Genomic DNA, 17515 nt, shown 5'->3' with positions numbered 1-17515 from the left:
TCCGTGGTTCAATATGGCTAAATCTTCTGAATTACATACGTGCTCGGCTGCACTTCAGTGAACTACTTCCAAGCCAACAGTAGCTGATTGAATCACTTCTTAGCTCTTGCACCAATCTAATAATCCTGAGCATAGCCAAAGCAAGTATAACTTTCTCTATTTCAATATTACATAACTTACAACTGAAATTTGAATGGTATCAATTTAACAATAGTGATAGTTAAAAAATCGGATGCAGTGTTCAACAAAACCTCATTAAAAATTGCCTTTTCGTATCACTAACATGTCAATCCAATTTTGCTTGGTCTTCAACTCAGTATATCTATTTGCCACTGTGGAAAATATCTTTAATGTGCTAAACTGGTTGACTCTACAGTGAAAACTTAACATTCATTTAGATGAATTTAAGTGAGTCTTTATTACAGCCAGTGAGGGGAGAGGCACAGTTCTGAGCAAATGTAAGCTAAATGGTGCACTTTAAAGTGCCAACAGAGCGAAGAACCCAACTTCTACGTTAGTTCTTTATTAATAAGACTTTTATAGTCTGACCCAGGATTATGAACATGCTCTATACACCTTAACATCAGAGTTCAAGCCTAAAAAGGGATTAGGTTAGGGTCTTTCTCAGGCCATTGATTTAACTAAGTTTAGCCTCCTAACAACTGTTACTAGAAACAGCCCTTGATTTTACAGTTGGAAACGTATAATACAGGGTAGAGTGACATACAACCATGTCAACTGTTGAAAAGATGTAATTCTGTTACTGCAAACGCAACCGTTTGCTTCTACTGAGCCAATCTGGGGTCCCCAGAGCAAAGAGGACTTAAATAAGACATCTAGGATGATATATGACTTTCCTCATACAGCATTGCTATTTAGATTCCAGCTATGAATACTATGCCAAAACTTAACAGTCAAATAGTTAACAACAGTTTAACTCCCCAGTGGGTCAAGCAGATGCTGGATACCAAGAAGTGTCTGGGCAATGAGAACTACATAACCCCAGTAATAAGTCCAGAGAGACCCTAGCCATCAAATTAGCAGTAAAGACTCATCAGACACTAGAGTAAACAATAATTCAGACAAATATAGATTAAAAAGGATAAATGTAAGCACATTGGCCTTGCTATAGGATGTTTATAATTTTTTTCTGATCATTTTTCCCCGTCCTAACTACACAGACTGTGATCCATGTGCTAGCGTGGAAGGAGTGAACTTATTCTAATAGTTCTGCATCTATACTTAATTTAATAACGGCCCACTAGCGTTCTCAGTCTACGGGGTCAAAAGTAGCAGAGTAGAGCCTATCGCTTGGAAGTCTGCCATTCATATCACTCAACATGTAAACTGCGCACAAAAACAGCTCCCACTTGCAACATTTGCTGTGCTGAACAGCTTGCTCAATATCCTAAAACCTGCCAATCACACTTCGCTCATCAGCCTCTAAATAGGTCTGACAGAAAATACAGCAATTAAAATAATCTGTAATCAAAATCATTGTACTCATCTACTTCTCTATGGTGAATTTTAACTTCTCTAATCGTTCATGGATTAGCAATTTTCTACAACACCTATTTGGAAGCACATAGATGTCTCAAATTGACATTGACTGAAACCTATTGATTTGCCACTCCCAGCTAAATAGAACACCTATGGAAGGTATCTTTACTGATAAGTACCCTGATCAAGTAGAACCAAGTACTATGTAGGGTGACCTTTACCACAAAACTAAACCAAATGTTTGAAATTCATTAATTAACACTGATGAGGCAGCCCATGTCTCTTGTACATACAAAATTGTTCATTCATGAAGCTCCAGCCACGAAATCTGAGGATACTGGACACTCCTTAAATTAGCTACATTCTACAACATACTAGGATGCTCCTTGAATTAGCCACATTATACAACACATCTGGACACTCCTTAAATTAGCCACATTCTACAACACACTTCCTAATAAGTTTGGTTAATCAATGCAGTTTCAGCTGTCACATCAAGAATGATTAGTGACCTTATTTGCTCTTAAAGAAGGCAATCAACTTCAAACATTTGATTAAATGGATTGTTCAAGTTTCCATGAGAAGTGACCAACAGAAATTTGCGGTGTTCATTCATGTATGGAGTTAGGGGAATTCAGTATTTGTCCAATATTATGTACTACAGCATACTCAGACTTACAATATCAGATTCTTTTTTCCTGCGCTTTTTCCTTTCTGTTTTTGGTACCTAATAAGAAGAGAAAAGAAGCTTATATAAATAATGCATAATTACTAAACAAGCATTAGTTAAGAACAGGGGCAAGACTGTCTTTCATTATATTGTTAAAATAGCTTCCAATATATATTTATTACCTGAATATTGTCAACAACAATACAGGCAGTCTCCAAATGATCTTTATTGTCCTTCCACAACATGTGCACAAATGAAACTGGTCAAAAGATGGCAAAGTTTCAGGAACAAAAATTACTACCTGTTCATGTCACTAACAGTGCTGTTTAAAGATAATGGCATAGTAAGACCTAAGCTAAGGCGTTGAATGCATGAAGTAAAACACAGCACACCATGAAATTATCAGCAAAACTAAGTCATCGGCATCAAATTGGTAAAATTCTAAATAGAATGAATAACCTCCCAAATAGCGAACTAATATATTTTTTTTAAATGTTTATAGCAGTTGTATGGAGGATTGTTCAAACGTGGGAAAATGTCTTCTAGAAAGTAGCTGTTACCAATGAGGAATAACTAAAAGTGAGCTTATGTCTTATGTTCTCCGAAAGGTATTTTATGTTTAAAGCATTAAAAGTCAGTGGACTCTGCCATAGGGTGATGGGAGAAATTGACAAGAGATTTGATCACAGGACAATGCTGTAGTAGGTTTACCCGGCAGGAGGTGATTTCTTGCATGGATGTATCACAAGTAAATAGAAGGATGTGCGTCCTTCAAGAAATAGAAGTGCAGCGTTATTTCAGGATTTATTGACAAGAGTTCCTTCCACCAAGATTTCTGACAGAGAAATAATTCCACCATACATTAATTGCCACTGTATGTATTAGATTAACATTGCATGCATCAGCACCTTTCCAGATGTGTTTTCCAAGGGTTTATATTCAGTCATAAACTCATCCAAAAAGACTTTAAACGTGTTGACCCAAACTCGAACAGGTGATTCGTTCCAGTCCCTCTGTTCCAACCTCATGGTCTTCTCCAAGATTTGCTCAAACAGAGCATTCAGATCCTTATAGCGAATGCTCTTTGAATCATCCATCTGTGGTAAAAAAAAAAAAACACAGACTTAATTTTGTGTCTTGGTAAAAGTTTACTTATGAAAATATGGAACTATTCAAATTTGTATTTTTTGACAAAACATACATCAGGCATGCCTAAATTACTTCAGTTCAACGTATTTATGAATCAGGATAGTCATACCATAAACAAAAATCACAAGCATTTTGTAAGGTCACAAAGACCTGATGGATGTCTGAAAGGTTTATTGTTGTGAAATGTGAAGCTATCAGAGTCTGAAAAGGTCATGTTAGTGTCACAGAAAAACTATATTAAGCCTGTGAAGAGATTTATGTTTGGGGACATCACTGCAGCCATGAAGTAGACTATTTTATTTTATAAACTTTATTTAAAGTTTTACATAATAACATAATACAGGTGTGCATTTCGAAGTCCGCTGTTAGAATTGGGAAAACATACCTCATAGTGATTACAGTCCCATGCATTGGATCATCAGCAATCCCCCCCTCTCCAAGTACTGTACCCAGGTGCAAAGACATTTAATCCCCCTTCCCTTTAGCACTTGCATGGTTACTCCCTGCAGTTGTGCTTTGGTAGCCTGCTTGGAGGTCGTCGGGCAGTAGTTCATGACAAAGCTCCCTCCAGACCCTTAAATCATTCTCTAATTTCTCATCTCTGAAGCACCTTTTTATGTGCCTATACTCAGCCAGCGTCCATTTCCGCACATCTCTTATACATACCGGGATCCCAGGCACCCGCACTCCCATCCAAACAATTGCGATTCTACGCCTTGATAGCACCAATAGTAGTTGCTGGAGCCTATATGCCATTTTACCTTGCTTTTTGTTGTTTCGTATTAACCCCAGCAGACAGTGAGTGGGTGTCAACTGCACTCGTCCATAAACGCTGCCTCTGATCCGCTCCACTACCTTCGACCAGAAGCTACTGACCTCTGGGCATTCCCAAGCCAAATGCAAGAAATTTGCCTTTTCTTGCGATGTAATCTCTCCGGGGTCAGGCATGTGCGATGTGCGTGGTTGTAGTGGACTAACCTTAAGCGGGCATTACTTGAAATCGTGTGCGTGAGTGTACCCACCATCCTCCAGTCCTTGTCTTCCAAAGGCACCTCCAGGTCCGCGTTCCAGGAGGCAAATGCCCCTGGGGGGGGCTATGGTTTCTGCCCTGATGACCCTATACGGCAGTGATATAGTGCGCCTACCAGCCCAGAATGTGAGTAATATGTCTAATGTCGCTGTGGGATCGATGGATGCGTAGGTCATATTTCTTGAGGTAGAATATTAAAGTCCTACGAGCGGGTTGTTTGCACAGACTGGGAGGTTGAAATATAATGTTAAGTCACAGTGGGAAAATAGCTTTATAGTACTCATATATGAAGTATGCACAATCTGAATAAGTGAGGGTCATGTCAGACTCATGTTAGTAGGTTCCCAAGCACTGTTGAAATTGTTCTACTATTTCTTCCTATGGCTCATGGAGGCTTTATTCTTTTTACCCGCCCCATCCCACATGTTTTTATTGATAGTAGAAGCATTAATCTAGCCAGAATGAGATGCTTCCTAAATACTAAATAAAAAAAACATTTATTAGAAGAAAGCAACACATTGACATCTTAATTATGGCAACACAATTATTTATTCATAAGTTTTGTGACAACTGTCACATCGTCACATAGGCTTCGTGCAACAGCAAGCTGTCAACGTCTGAGGAATCATGTTATTGCTCTATGATGTGAATAAAGACTATATTAGGCAGTGAACAAGATGTTAATTTGTGCCTGCATGCTAGAGCTATGTATGATGCTGTTAGAGCTTGAACTAGGATGTTAAGCTTTAGCTTTATAATCAGTGATGCAGCAGAGCACAGTTCCATTTGAGAGGGGCCAGCATAAACCATTTGCGTGCAATTACAGAATCTTGATTTTAACATAAATTCGTTAATAAATCATCTAAATTGCAGACTGTCGAAATTCCTTGTTTTTTTTAGCGTACACTCCTCCAAAACTCCACTCTACCCCACTCTCCAAGTCCTCAACAGCCAGCTCCATGAAGAAACTGAAGATGATCACCTACCCCAAGCCTGAATGACTTCCTACTCTGTACAAATTATAAATGAATGACAATAGTGCATCCATTGGAGAGATCAAATTCTCAGGCACCGAGTTGATGGACTTCTGGCAGGCGAGAGCAGTGATGCACAAAAGGCCACATGCTTTTTTTTCAATTGCAAAAAACTGCAACCCCTGTACATCCCTAACACAAATTCACCTAGACCTGATCTTGACATCCTTACTAAATAACTTTTAGTCACCAGCATGAGCCCCAAAAGGCAATTTCCTATGTACCACTGTTTGATATGACTAACTACTTCACCTCCTCAAGATTATCTAGAATAGATGCCACGCTCCGCACACAATTTTGCTGTTTGGTCTATATTTGCCTGGGTCTCCAACCTCCAGAGCACAGGCAAAACATGTGTCAACTTTAGTTTTTGTGCAGTGTGGTAGCAGAGAACCTCAAAACACAAAAAATAGAATGATGCACTCTACTGACACAATGTCCTTCATGTCCTTTCTGCAGTATTATTTCCTTTTTTTATTGCAAATTTCAACACAATCAAATATATATATATATATATATATATATATATATATACACATATACACACACACACATGAGGAAATTCAGCCAATAATAAAAAAATACAATATTAAGGGAAAATGGAAATCCATGTTCCATCAAATAGAAAGCTACAATTAATATCATACGATATACAAAAATTGCAAATGATTTATAATGAATCTTGACCTCTCATTGTCTTTTTTCCAACTATAGATCGGAGCCCAAATACACTTTCATAGTGCTTATGCCCTTTGTCCCTTCAAATCATACACCCCCTCTTCAATGATTAAAAATAGATAAAAACCGTGCAAACCATTGTTGAAATGTTGTGGTGAGCGGATCCAACCAAGTAGAGGAAACACAGATTCTAACCTCTGCCACGGCCAAAAACAAAAAATATTGGTGTCTGTTTTGTTCCTTCACTAACGACCCCCAACAGCATTAATTCAGCCGTTAACGTTACTTTTATTTTCAGGGATTGAGCTAAAAAAAATCCTATATCACTCTTCATGGTTTCTAAAAGCGGACAAGTAGAAAACGTATGTATTAGATCTGCTTCTGTAGTGCTACAGCGAATCCCAACTACCCCCCCTCATTGGGCTATCTTGGCCAGTGCATAATAAAGAGAAAAAAGTTTATAATTTTGTGCCTGTAATCCGGACGAACACAGAATAGATTAGCCTAGTTTTAGCGAGTCTAAAATATTGACGCAATTTGTACCTGGCTTTTGTTTCCATTTCTCACCTTGCTTTTCGAGGTCGTCCTGCATCAGTTGGTTCAGCTCCCTGTATATTTGACTAACAGTGCAGCCCTCGTTGTACCTTTCTGCCGCCATTATAGAGTCCTTACAAAATCCTTGTGACCCCCCCCCCTTTCTTCTTAGCAAAAAAGCTCTGTATCTGTAAATATTTAAAAAAATCTTTCCGATCAACCATGCAATTTATTTGAATGACATTATTCCATCTGCATCAATAAGGTCCCCCATCCTCCGAACTCCTAGCTCCTCCCAGCGTGACATAACCACACCACAGAAGATTTCAGAAAGCATTGGGTTCCTGAAAAGCGGTGCATAAAAGTTTTTCTTCTCAGCCACCCATACTCTAAATTCGTCTGACAGAGTTTTAAATCTAACTTTCTTGTATTAGCTAGGTTGGCTGTATTTCAAGAACCACTTTTGAGCCTCATGTCTTAGTAGTAGTTCATAAATATCAGGTGAACCACTCCTACTCCATTGATCCATCGACTCCCACCGACCCCCTACTAAACCACACACATACTGGAGCACTGCAGCCCAATGGTACATTCTTAGATCTGGGACAGCCCATCTCCCTCTCGCCCTAGGAAGTGCCATAAACCTCAGGGCTTTCCTTGTCTTCCCATAAAAACCTATTATTCATATCTTACATCCTCTTAAAGCAAATTATTCATCCTAACAAAATCCTTCCGACCTTTCTTTATAACTGGGGCTAGATTTAACTCCACAATTTGCTCCAGCTCGGGTGTTATATTCACAGCTAGGTAAAAAGCAGACTGCATCACCCGAGGATTGTCTAGGTGGACCAAGCTATTTATTACTATTTGCGTTTTATGCTGGTTAAGTGAGTATCCAGATATTCTCCTAAACGCCCAGGTTTCTTTCTCAATTTCCACAAATGCTACATTAGGGTCAGATGTTACTACTGCCAGATCATCGGCATAACCCAGAATTATGGTGTCACGCCCTTGCAAATAATTAGGTTTAATTCTTGCACTAGCCTCAATTTTCCGAATCAAAGGATCTATGTAGCATGCGAATAGGAGTGGGGAGCAAAGCCAGCCTTGTCTTGGCTACCTTGCGATCAAAAGTGGTTCTGTGTGGCCACCCCATCTAACGAAGCTGGGCTACGGGGCCCTAAACATTACCCGTATAGCATTGATAAAACCCTTACCTATGCCGAACCACTCAAGGGCAGCCCACTCGTAATCCCAGGAGACCCTATCAAACGCTTTTTGGGCATCAAGCAGAATCAGCGCTATAGGGTTTCTAGTGATCGAAGCAGCATAAAATAGTGTAACCACCCTGCAAATGTGATCATTAGTTCCTCTGCCTGGGAGAGATCACCTTACCTATAATAAGACTTAACAGACTGGCTAGCACCTGTGAAAATATCTTGGCATCGCTGTTCATGAGTGTTATGGGTCTGTAGGACCTGGCCTCAGTTGAAGGTTTCCCCTTATTAAAAAAACATAATGATACTGGCTCAAGCCCATGACTCCGGCAGGAGGGGGGGGGGGGGGGAGGGGGGGGGGGGGGAGGGGTTGCACCCCCTTTTGAGCCTGGCATACCTTATCAAGCAGATCGGGCCTTAGAAATGTAAGAAACATTTTATACAATTCTGGTCTGGTCTCACAGCCTCTCCAGAAGGAAGATCATAAAGTGCTCTATATATTTCTTCCTTTGAGAACAGGGCATCTAAGGATTCCACATCTTCTTGAGAAAACTGCTCAGTTTGAATAGAGCCTAAGTAATTACTTATGAATCTCTCCTCGGAACACTCCTCCTCCCCATATAATTTTTCATAAAATTTCTCATAACATTTACGGAATTCCTCCCGCATGCCAGAGGAACCGGTAACTAAATTTCCTTAATCATTTTTAATCTCAAGGAGCTTCCCACTAACTGCTTTCCATTTCGTCCATACTGCCAACATATGTCCGACCCATTCATTATACTCATGACAGTCTTGCCGCTGTGCAATATATTTTTCAGCCACTCTTGCTGCTGAAACTTTGCGCATAGCAGCTCTTGCCAAAGCTAGTTTATACAATATATTCTCTATACACGCCCCAGAGGCTATAGCCCGACAAGGTTCTCCTCAATTACCACCAGCGTTTTAAATAATGTATTTAAATGTTGGGTTTGCTTCTTTTAAGGGTCAATTAAAAACGAAGTGTCTCCCACCCAGCCCCTGCCTTAAACGAACACACATACCATACCACTCTATGTACTACGTCTGTTACACTGCATACATTCTCTGATCCATTTGTTCATGTGTGTAATTGAATATGCTACTTACCAGTATGCATCTGTTCTTGGCATGTAGGGCTGCTGACATTCATATCTGTGCATAGATCGCCGCCTAGTGTTGGGTCCGGATGTTTGCACGTTGTTGTCCTGGAAGAGTCTTCGAAGTATCCTGAGATAGGTGACTCCTCCCCTGGACCACAGTGCGCATGGGCATCCTCTCCATCCTCAGATTGTTTTTCGCCATTGTGGCAGTGATGGAGTAGATACAGAAAGTGATGACCATGCTATACAGTAATTCTGAGAGCTGCAGCTGCTACAGGCGCCGGGGAGGAGGGTGGGCGATATGAATGTCAGCAGCCCTACATGCCAAGAACAGATGCATACTGGTAAGTAGCATATTCAGTTCGAGGCATGTGGGCTGCTGAATTCATATCTGTGCATAGAATACATAGCAGTACCTCCTATTAGCGGTGGCCACCAGTGCCAGCTGCAGCGGTCTGAAAAAGAGTTTTGAGAACAGCCTGTCCTACAGCTGCCTGCTGTTTTGAGTGTACATCTACACAGTAGTGTTTGGTAAATGTATGTATAGTGGACCATGTGGCTGCTCTACATATTTCCTGTAAAGGAATGTTTCCCAGGAAAGCCATGGACGCCACTAACTTACGTGTTGAATGGGCTCGTGGGGGAATCGTTAATGTGCGTTTAGCCTTTTGATAGCAAATTTGAATACATTTAACGATCCATCTGGCTATACCTGCTTTGGAAATGGCGTTGCCCTTGTGTTGTAGAGAAAAGGCAACGAAAAGTTGTTTTGTCTTCCTAAAGACTTTAGTTCTGTCTATATAGTACATGAGGGCTCTTTTTACATCTAGTGTATGGAGCATTCTCTCTGCTACATTTTGTGGATTTTGAAAGAAAACAGGCAGTTCTATATTTTGATTCATGTGGAACTGTGATATTACTTTAGGCATGAATTTGGGGTTGGTACGAAGTACGACCCTGTTTGCGTGAACCTGTATGAATGGCTCTTGAATGGTTAGTGCCTGGAGTTCACTAACTCTCCTTAACGAAGTGATTGCCACTAGGAAAGCTACTTTCCAGGTGAGGAATTGAATCTCACATGAGTGGAGAGGTTCGAAGGGTGGACCCATTAGTCGGGTGAGGACCAAGTTGAGGTTCCACACCGGTGCTGGTGGGTGTCTTGGGGGAATTACTCGTTTAAGTCCCTCCAAGAAAGCTTTGATGGCCGGCACTCTGAACAAAGAGAGGTGCTGCCTGTTCTGGAGATAGGCTGCTATTGCGGTCAAATGGATACGTATTGAGGTGTATGCCAGATTGCATCGGTATAGGTGTAAGAGGTAACAGATTATATTTTGAATGGATGCGTCTAGCGGGTTAATGTCATTGTTGTTGCAGTAAGTGACAAACCTCTTCCATTTAGCTGCATAGCAGGCTCTGGTAGTGGGTCTCCTGGCGTCCTTAATGATCTCCATACAGTCAGGTGGCAGGTTTAGGTAGCCAAACTCTAAGACTTCAGGAGCCAGATTGCAAGGTTCAGCTGTTGCGGATCTGGGTGCTGAATTTCGCCATGGTTCTGCGTTAAGAGTGCAGGTTTGATCCGCAGCCTTTGATGCGGCACCACGGAAAGTTCTAGAAAGGTGGTGTACCATGGCTGGCGCGCCCATGTGGGAGCAACTAGGATGAGTGTTAGTGAGTGCTGTCGCAGTTTGCGTGCCACCAGCGGTATCAATGGCGCTGGGGGAAAAGCGTACGCAAATCTGCCGGACCAGTTCATCCATATCGCATTGCCCTGCGACTGTGGATGTGGGAACCTGGCGGCAAAGCTTTGGCATTTTGCGTTTGTGTGTGGCGAATAGGTCTATCTCTGGATGACCCCACTGTTGGAAGTACGGTTGGAGTACTGACGGATGTAGCTCCCACCCGTGCATCTGGTGGCTGTGTCCGCTGAGCAGATCCGCCATCTGGTTGTCCTTGCCGGGGAGGTGTTCCGCCATGAGGAATATGTTCCTCTGAATGGCCCACTTCCACATGCTCTGAGCCAGATGAGACAACTGTGGAGAGTGTGTTCCTCCCTGCTTCTGTATGTAGTACATGGCAGTCATGTTGTCCGTCCGGATCAACACGACTTTGTTGCACAAGTGTACTTTGAATGCCTTCATTGCCAGGAAGATTGCCATCAGTTCTAGAAGGTTGATGTGCATCTTCTTTTGTTGTATTGTTCATAGTCCCTGCACTGTGTAATTGAGTACATGAGCTCCCCATCCCTGGAGAGACGCGTCCGCCGTCAGTATTATTTGTGGAACAGGCTCTTGGAACGGTCGGCCCTTGCAAAGGTTTTGTGGATTCCATCAATGCAGAGAGTTGTATGCCCGACCGCTCACCAACACTAGGTCTTTTAATTGCCCGTGAGCCTGATTCCATTGACGTGCCAAGCACTCCTGAAGCGGGCGCATATGTAGTCTCGCGTGTGGGACTATGAAAATGCAGGAGGCCATCATGCCTATCAACTGCATGAACACTCGCGCAGGAAGGGAGTGTTCAGGTTTGAACTTTGAAATCCGCATCTGCATGCTGTTGATCCTCACTAAATTTGGCTGAGCTGTGGCTGCCAGAGTGTCTATGGTCGCACCTAGGTACTGTTGTACGTGTGCGGGTTGGAGATGTGATTTTGGGTAATTTAGTGAGAATCCCAGACTGTGAAGAAGGTGAATGGTGAGGGACATGTGGTTGGCACATTGCTGGGCTGACTTTGCCTGAAGAAGCCAGTCGTCCAGGTAAGGGTAGACGTGAATGTGTTGTCTCCGTAGATGTGCAGCCACTGTAGCTAGGCACTTGGTGAAAACTCTGGGTGCTGTTGTCACACCGAAGGGGAGGACTTTGAATTGGTAGTGCTGCCCCTGAATAGTGAACCTGAGATATTTCCTGTGTGACGGGTGTATGGGGATGTGGAAGTACGCATCTTTGAGGTCTAGTGTGGCTAGGAAGTCTCCCTGTCTGAGCAGCGGGAGAACCTGCTGTAGGGTGAGCATATGGAAATGCTCTGAGAGAATGTAGTGGTTGAGGGGTCTCAGGTCTAGTATAGGTCTGAGTGACCCGTCCTTCTTTGGTATTAAGAAGTACATAGAGTACACCCCTGTCCCTTGCTGGTGGACGGGCACGACCTCTATTGCACCTTTTTGCAGCATACTTAGCACTTCCTGCTGCAATAATGCAAAGTGCTCTGAGGACATAGGACGGTGCTTTGGCGGTATTGTGGGTGGAGTGGAGGTTAATTCGAGACAGTAACCGTGCTGGATAACATCCCTGACCCACCTGTCCGTGGTGATGGTATTCCACGTGGACAGGAACCGCTGGAGTCTCCCCCCGACAGGTGTTATGTGGTCGGGGGGAAGGGAGAAGGCGTCACTGTTTGTTCTTGGGTGAGGACCTGGTGTTGCCGTAACCGCGTCCTCTGCCCTTGGTGCTGGAGCCACGATATCCACCTCTGTTGTTTTTATCGTAGGTACTCTGTGTGCCCCCTTTATTGTATGTTTGCTGTGACCCCTGTCCTCTAGCCGCTCCCCTATTTCCGGGGCGACGAAAGGAGCCACTACGAAATGTCTGCGTTTGCAGAGCCCCCATTGACTTTGCAGTGTCAGTGTCCTTTTTGATCTTTTCTAAGGTGGTGTCAACTTCTGGTCCGAATAAGTTGTCGGGGTTGACAGGCTGATTTAGGATGTTATTTTGAATCTCAGGTTTGAATCCGGAGATTCTTAACCAAGCGTGTCGGCGTAACATGACGCTGGTGTTTATCGCCCTCGCAGCTGTGTTGGCAGCATCTAGTGCACACTTAATGGATGCGTTTGTAAGAAGTTGTCCCTCTCTGATGAGGAGCTCCGCTGCCTCTTTGTACTCGTCTGGTAGATGTTGGAGTAGTGACTCTAGCGTGTCATAGTGTGAACGATCGTAGCGAGCCAGGAGTGCCTGTGTATTGGCAATGCGCCAGATGTTTGCTGCTTGGGCTGCAATCCTTTTGCCGGAGGTCTCCAGCACCTTGGACTCTTTGTCCGGGGGAGGAGCATCACCAGTTGTTTGCGAGCGTTAGCAACCACCATGGAGTCCAGAGGTAACTGACCTCTAATGTACATAGGGTCCCCGGGCGCAGGTTTGTATTTTTTCTCAATCCTGGGGTTTATCACCCGTGCCCTGGTTGTTTCCTTGAAAATGTCCTTTGCTGGCTTGAGAACACCTTTTAACATGGGCAGAGTCTTGACAGTCCTCTCTGAGGAGGCGAAAGTGTCCACCAAGAAGTCGTCCTCAACTGTGTCAGAGTGGAGTTGCACTCCATGATTGGCTGCAGCACGTTCTATGAGGGCATTGAAGGCAGCAGTGTCCTCTGTGGGAGATGTTTTTGCGCCGTAAAGCTGCGTGTCCTGGGTATCTGTTGTGGCACCCGGGTCTGCAGGGTCATCCCAAGCTTGATCTGGGTCCTGCTGCTCCTCAGGATCTATATCCCTGGGGTAGGTGGTATCATCACCCATGTAATCCTCAATTGCGTCCGTGTCGGAGGGCGTCGGAGAAAAGGACTGGGGATCTGGATAGGAGGTGTGCAGGCGTTCGTATAGAACCGGTTCCGATTCTGCTGGTAGTTTCTGCTTTAGAGGGATTCTGTAAGAGTCCAAAGCCTGGTCTGGCGTGACCTTCCGTTTTCGGAGCATGAGTCTGCCGGTGTCGGCGTCGATGAATTGGGACGGTGAAGGCCCAGTAGGAGAGTGTCCAGTAGACGGGGACCTTCTCTGGGTGACACGTGTTCGGATCTCGAACATTTTTGGCGCTGTGGACGGCGGCAAACCAAAAGTGATGTTGGTTGGTGCCGAAGGTGCCTTTGGAGCCTTTTTCGGGTCGGAGCCCGACGTGGACTGGAGGGCTGCCTGTTCTCTGATGCGTTGCAATGACGCTGCAACTTGTCGCACCGAGAACGCCGAAGGTTCTTTGGTGCCGAGTGGTTCTGTAGAGGTAGGCGTGGACTTCTTCGGAGCCACAGGGTCATCGAGTCGAGGAGAGGTAGTAGCGGTCGACGGCGTCGATGACTGGACCCTAGTCGCTGCCTTCGAAGTGGACTCCGATGGAGCGGCCATTTTACCCTTGGTGGTCGGGGCCGATTGCTTCGGTGCCGGGGGCCGAGGCGCTTTGGTGGTACCGATGGCCTTCCTTTTCGGGTCGGTGCCGACATCCGCTGCTGCGAGTTCGGCGCCGAAATCCCTTTTTGTGCGTTCGGAGCCGATGGTTTTGGCTGGCGTCGAAGGAGTGGAGGTCTTCGAGCCGACCACTGCCAGTTTCACTTTCGATTTCTGTTGAACCGGTGCGACGATTGGTTTCGGTTTCGTTTGAGGGAAACCAGTCTTTTTCGGTAATAATGGCTCTCGCTGGATGTTCGAGGCCGGGCCAGAAGGCGGGGCCGAAGAACTGCGGGATTGATCTCGGGTAAGGCCCGAAGGCGATCCCTCGACCGGAGCCGTAGACTGACGCACTTTGATAGCCTCCGTTTGGACGGGTAGGCCCTGCTCTTCACCAGAGCTATCTTCTTCGGCCCCAAAGGCCTCATCGTAGTCTCCTACCTCATCGTCGGCTTCTTCCCTGTGAAAAAGCGCTTCATCGGCGTCTTCCGATTGGGAATTGTGTTCAGAAGCGGGGCTGGAGTTTATGTCTTCCACGCTTTCAATATCTTCGTCCTCGGTGCTGAAGATGTTGGTCGGGGCCGGTGCCGATTGCTGCGCTTCTAATCTCGCTGCCCGTCGATTCCGGAGAGTGTTTTTGGATCGGAATCGGGCACAGGCCATACATTTCGATTCGTCGTGATCCGGCGAGAGGCATTTGTTGCACACCAGGTGGACGTCGATATGTGGATATTTGGCGTGGCAAACAGGACACCGTTTGAATGGGGTCCTCGATTCCATCGTCGATGTAAGGTCGATGGTCGGATTAAACGGGTCCGAAAAAACTTGAATAAGTTTGCTAAACTAGCAAGTAAGCTGTCGATACCGAGCGGGAACAGTACCGACAAAAACTAAAGGCCTTTTGGCCTTAAACTAAATTTTCCTAACTTGAGTCAAGATAAGCACATCCGAACCCAATGGCGGAAAAAAACAATCTGAGGATGGAGAGGATGCCCATGCGCACTGTGGTCCAGGGGAGGAGTCACCTATCTCAGGATACTTCGAAGACTCTTCCAGGACAACAACGTGCAAACATCCGGACCCAACACTAGGCGGCGATCTATGCACAGATATGAATTCAGCAGCCCACATGCCTCGAACATAGCCCAGGTCCTGCAACAAACCCCTTTCAAATGTCAAATATGTTCAGTTCTTTACCCCCCCCCCCCGTGAAGGTAACTTTCAAGACCAGGGGATTATGATGATGTCAAGGGGCTATTTTTCAACACCTTGCTATTAATTGCTGTGTGACAGAAAAATAATCCAGACGCACTACTGATTTATGGGGAGCTGGAAAAAACGTGCTACCCGAGTCAAGAGACTTTAAATGTGGTCAAACATCTACAAGTCCATTATCATGTAGCAAATGTGTAAGTGCTCTGGCCCTAAATAATTACCAATTTTCCCACTCCAGAGCCGGCCCATACCATCATTTTTCTGGTCACCACAAAATATAATCGGTGTAGGCCATACTGCAAGCTCTGTATTGAGTAATACCAAGAAATCAAGGTCATCCCCTTTAGACCCATATACAGAGAACATAGTAAATGTATATTTAAGATAAAAACATTCCACAATCACTCAACGCCCGTATTTATCTGTTAATCGCCTTTTGAAATTCATATCTCCTTTCCGAGTAAGAATGGCCATCCCTCTTGTTCTGGTTCCTAGTGTAGTACTAGCAAAGAGGTGATACCCTAGCTGTTCCAGTAGATTTTTCCTCGCGCCCTCAACATGGGTCTGCTCTAGACATAAAATATAGACACGAACGGCTTTTAGATTTTCCGTAACTATATGCTGGTCAACATTATCGTTGCACAAGTTACTACTTGTGTAACGATATATCTGTAAGAGACATTAGTTAGTGATAGATTCCTTACCTTAGAATATCCCCAGGCATTAGACTGGATCCGGAAAAGGTTTCTGTAGCAGTACCCCTGCGCTTCAGTAGGTGGCATCTAGCGGCTCCGCCTCCGTCACTAGTTTCGTAAGCACCGAGATGACGTCACGGAGACTACTTAGGCGCCGCCGATGCGCGCTGACGTCAGTTCTGTACACGACTTTCCGCGCCAGGAACGCAGAGCCATGCAAGAAACTGACCACTGGTGCCAAGAAACTAGGGCCCTGAAAGGGATGACCTTGACCCTAGAAATCAGTTCGCAGAACGGGGAGGATGGGTGGGGCGGTAAGGAATCTATCACTAATGTCTCTTACAGATGTATCGTTACACAAGTAGTAACTTGTGCATCTGAAAGAGACATGTTAGTGATAGATTCCGTACCTTAGAATAGATATCCCAGCAATACCAACCCCGGTGGTGGGTCTGCGAAAAGATTACACCAGAAAGTCACGGAGCACAGAACGGCCAAAGAAGCCGTCTCTCCGGACCGGACTGTCAAGGCAGTAATGCTTGGTAAACGTGTGCAGCGAAGCCTACGTAGCTGCCTGACAAATGTCCCACCACGTCCCAAAACAGTAGTGGCTGCAGTTGTCCTGGTAGAATGAGCACGCAGCCCCTCAGTAGGCTCCTTCTTACCCAAGGAGTAACATGCTTTGATGCACAGAACAACCCACCGCAAGATGGTCCGTTTGTGCACAGCCCGAACTTTTTTGGCACACACTTAGCCAACAAAGAGCTGGTCATCCACCCGCAACTGCTGCGTACGCTTCAGATAGAATGCGAGCACACATTTTGGGTCCAGATGGTGGAGCCTCTCCTCCTCCCTTGAAGGATGCGGAGGAGGAAAAAAGGTGGGCAAAGAGATGGTCTGCCCGATGTGGAAGGGTGTGACAACCTTTGGCAAGAAAGAAGGACGGGTGCTTAAAACCAGCTTGTCCGGATGAACAGAAAGGAAAGGAGGCTTGGAAGAAAGAGCCTGGAGCTCACTCACTCATCTGGCAGAGGTGATAGCTACCAGGAAAGCCGTCCTGAGAGTAAGACGACGCAAAGGACAGGTATGAAGGGGATCGCAGGGAGCGCACATCAGATATGTCAAGACAAGGTTTAAGTCCCATTGAGGCATTATGAACGTCACAGGAGGAAATGTGTGCATAATGCCTTTCAGGAAACGGTTAATAACCGGGGACTTAACAAGAGAAGGCTGATCTGGAAGCCGTAAAAAGGCAGAGATAGCCGAAAGATAACCTTTGATAGTGCCCAGAGCAGAGCCCTGCTGGGCCAAAGAAAGAAGGAACAGAAGGACTTCAGATAGAGGGGCAGAAAGGGGATCCACAGCCTTCGCTGTGCACCATGCCACAAACTTGTTCCACCTGAAGACGTATACCGTTTTAGTGGAGGGACGCCTGGCTGCCAGAATGACATCACAGACTTCGGGAGGAAGATCGAAAGTTGTCAACTGTCGCCGCTCAATCTCAACGCATGGAGGTGGAGGCTGGATAGGTTCGGGT

General features: G+C 44.9%; 1 protein-coding gene across 6 annotated transcripts in view; it reads right to left on the bottom strand.

Moving 5' to 3' along the window:
* Nucleotides 1-17515, bottom strand: part of MYO9A (myosin IXA) — a 1236948-nt gene that overhangs the window by 145589 nt on the left and 1073844 nt on the right. For all 6 annotated transcript variants that reach the window (XM_085643964.1, XM_085643968.1, XM_085643966.1 and 3 more), the window contains 2 exons: nucleotides 3079-3267; nucleotides 2180-2227 (listed from right to left, as the gene is read on the bottom strand). In XM_085643964.1, the coding sequence (XP_085500090.1) occupies nucleotides 2180-2227; nucleotides 3079-3267 (237 nt within the window). The remainder of the gene's footprint in view (nucleotides 1-2179; nucleotides 2228-3078; nucleotides 3268-17515) is intronic.

Source organism: Triturus cristatus, chromosome 3_1 (assembly GCF_964204655.1).
Source record: "Triturus cristatus chromosome 3_1, aTriCri1.1, whole genome shotgun sequence".
In the NCBI taxonomy this organism is placed as follows: Eukaryota; Metazoa; Chordata; class Amphibia; order Caudata; family Salamandridae; genus Triturus; species Triturus cristatus.
Note: the sequence above shows the minus strand (reverse complement) of the source record. Positions and strands in the feature narration are given on the sequence as shown.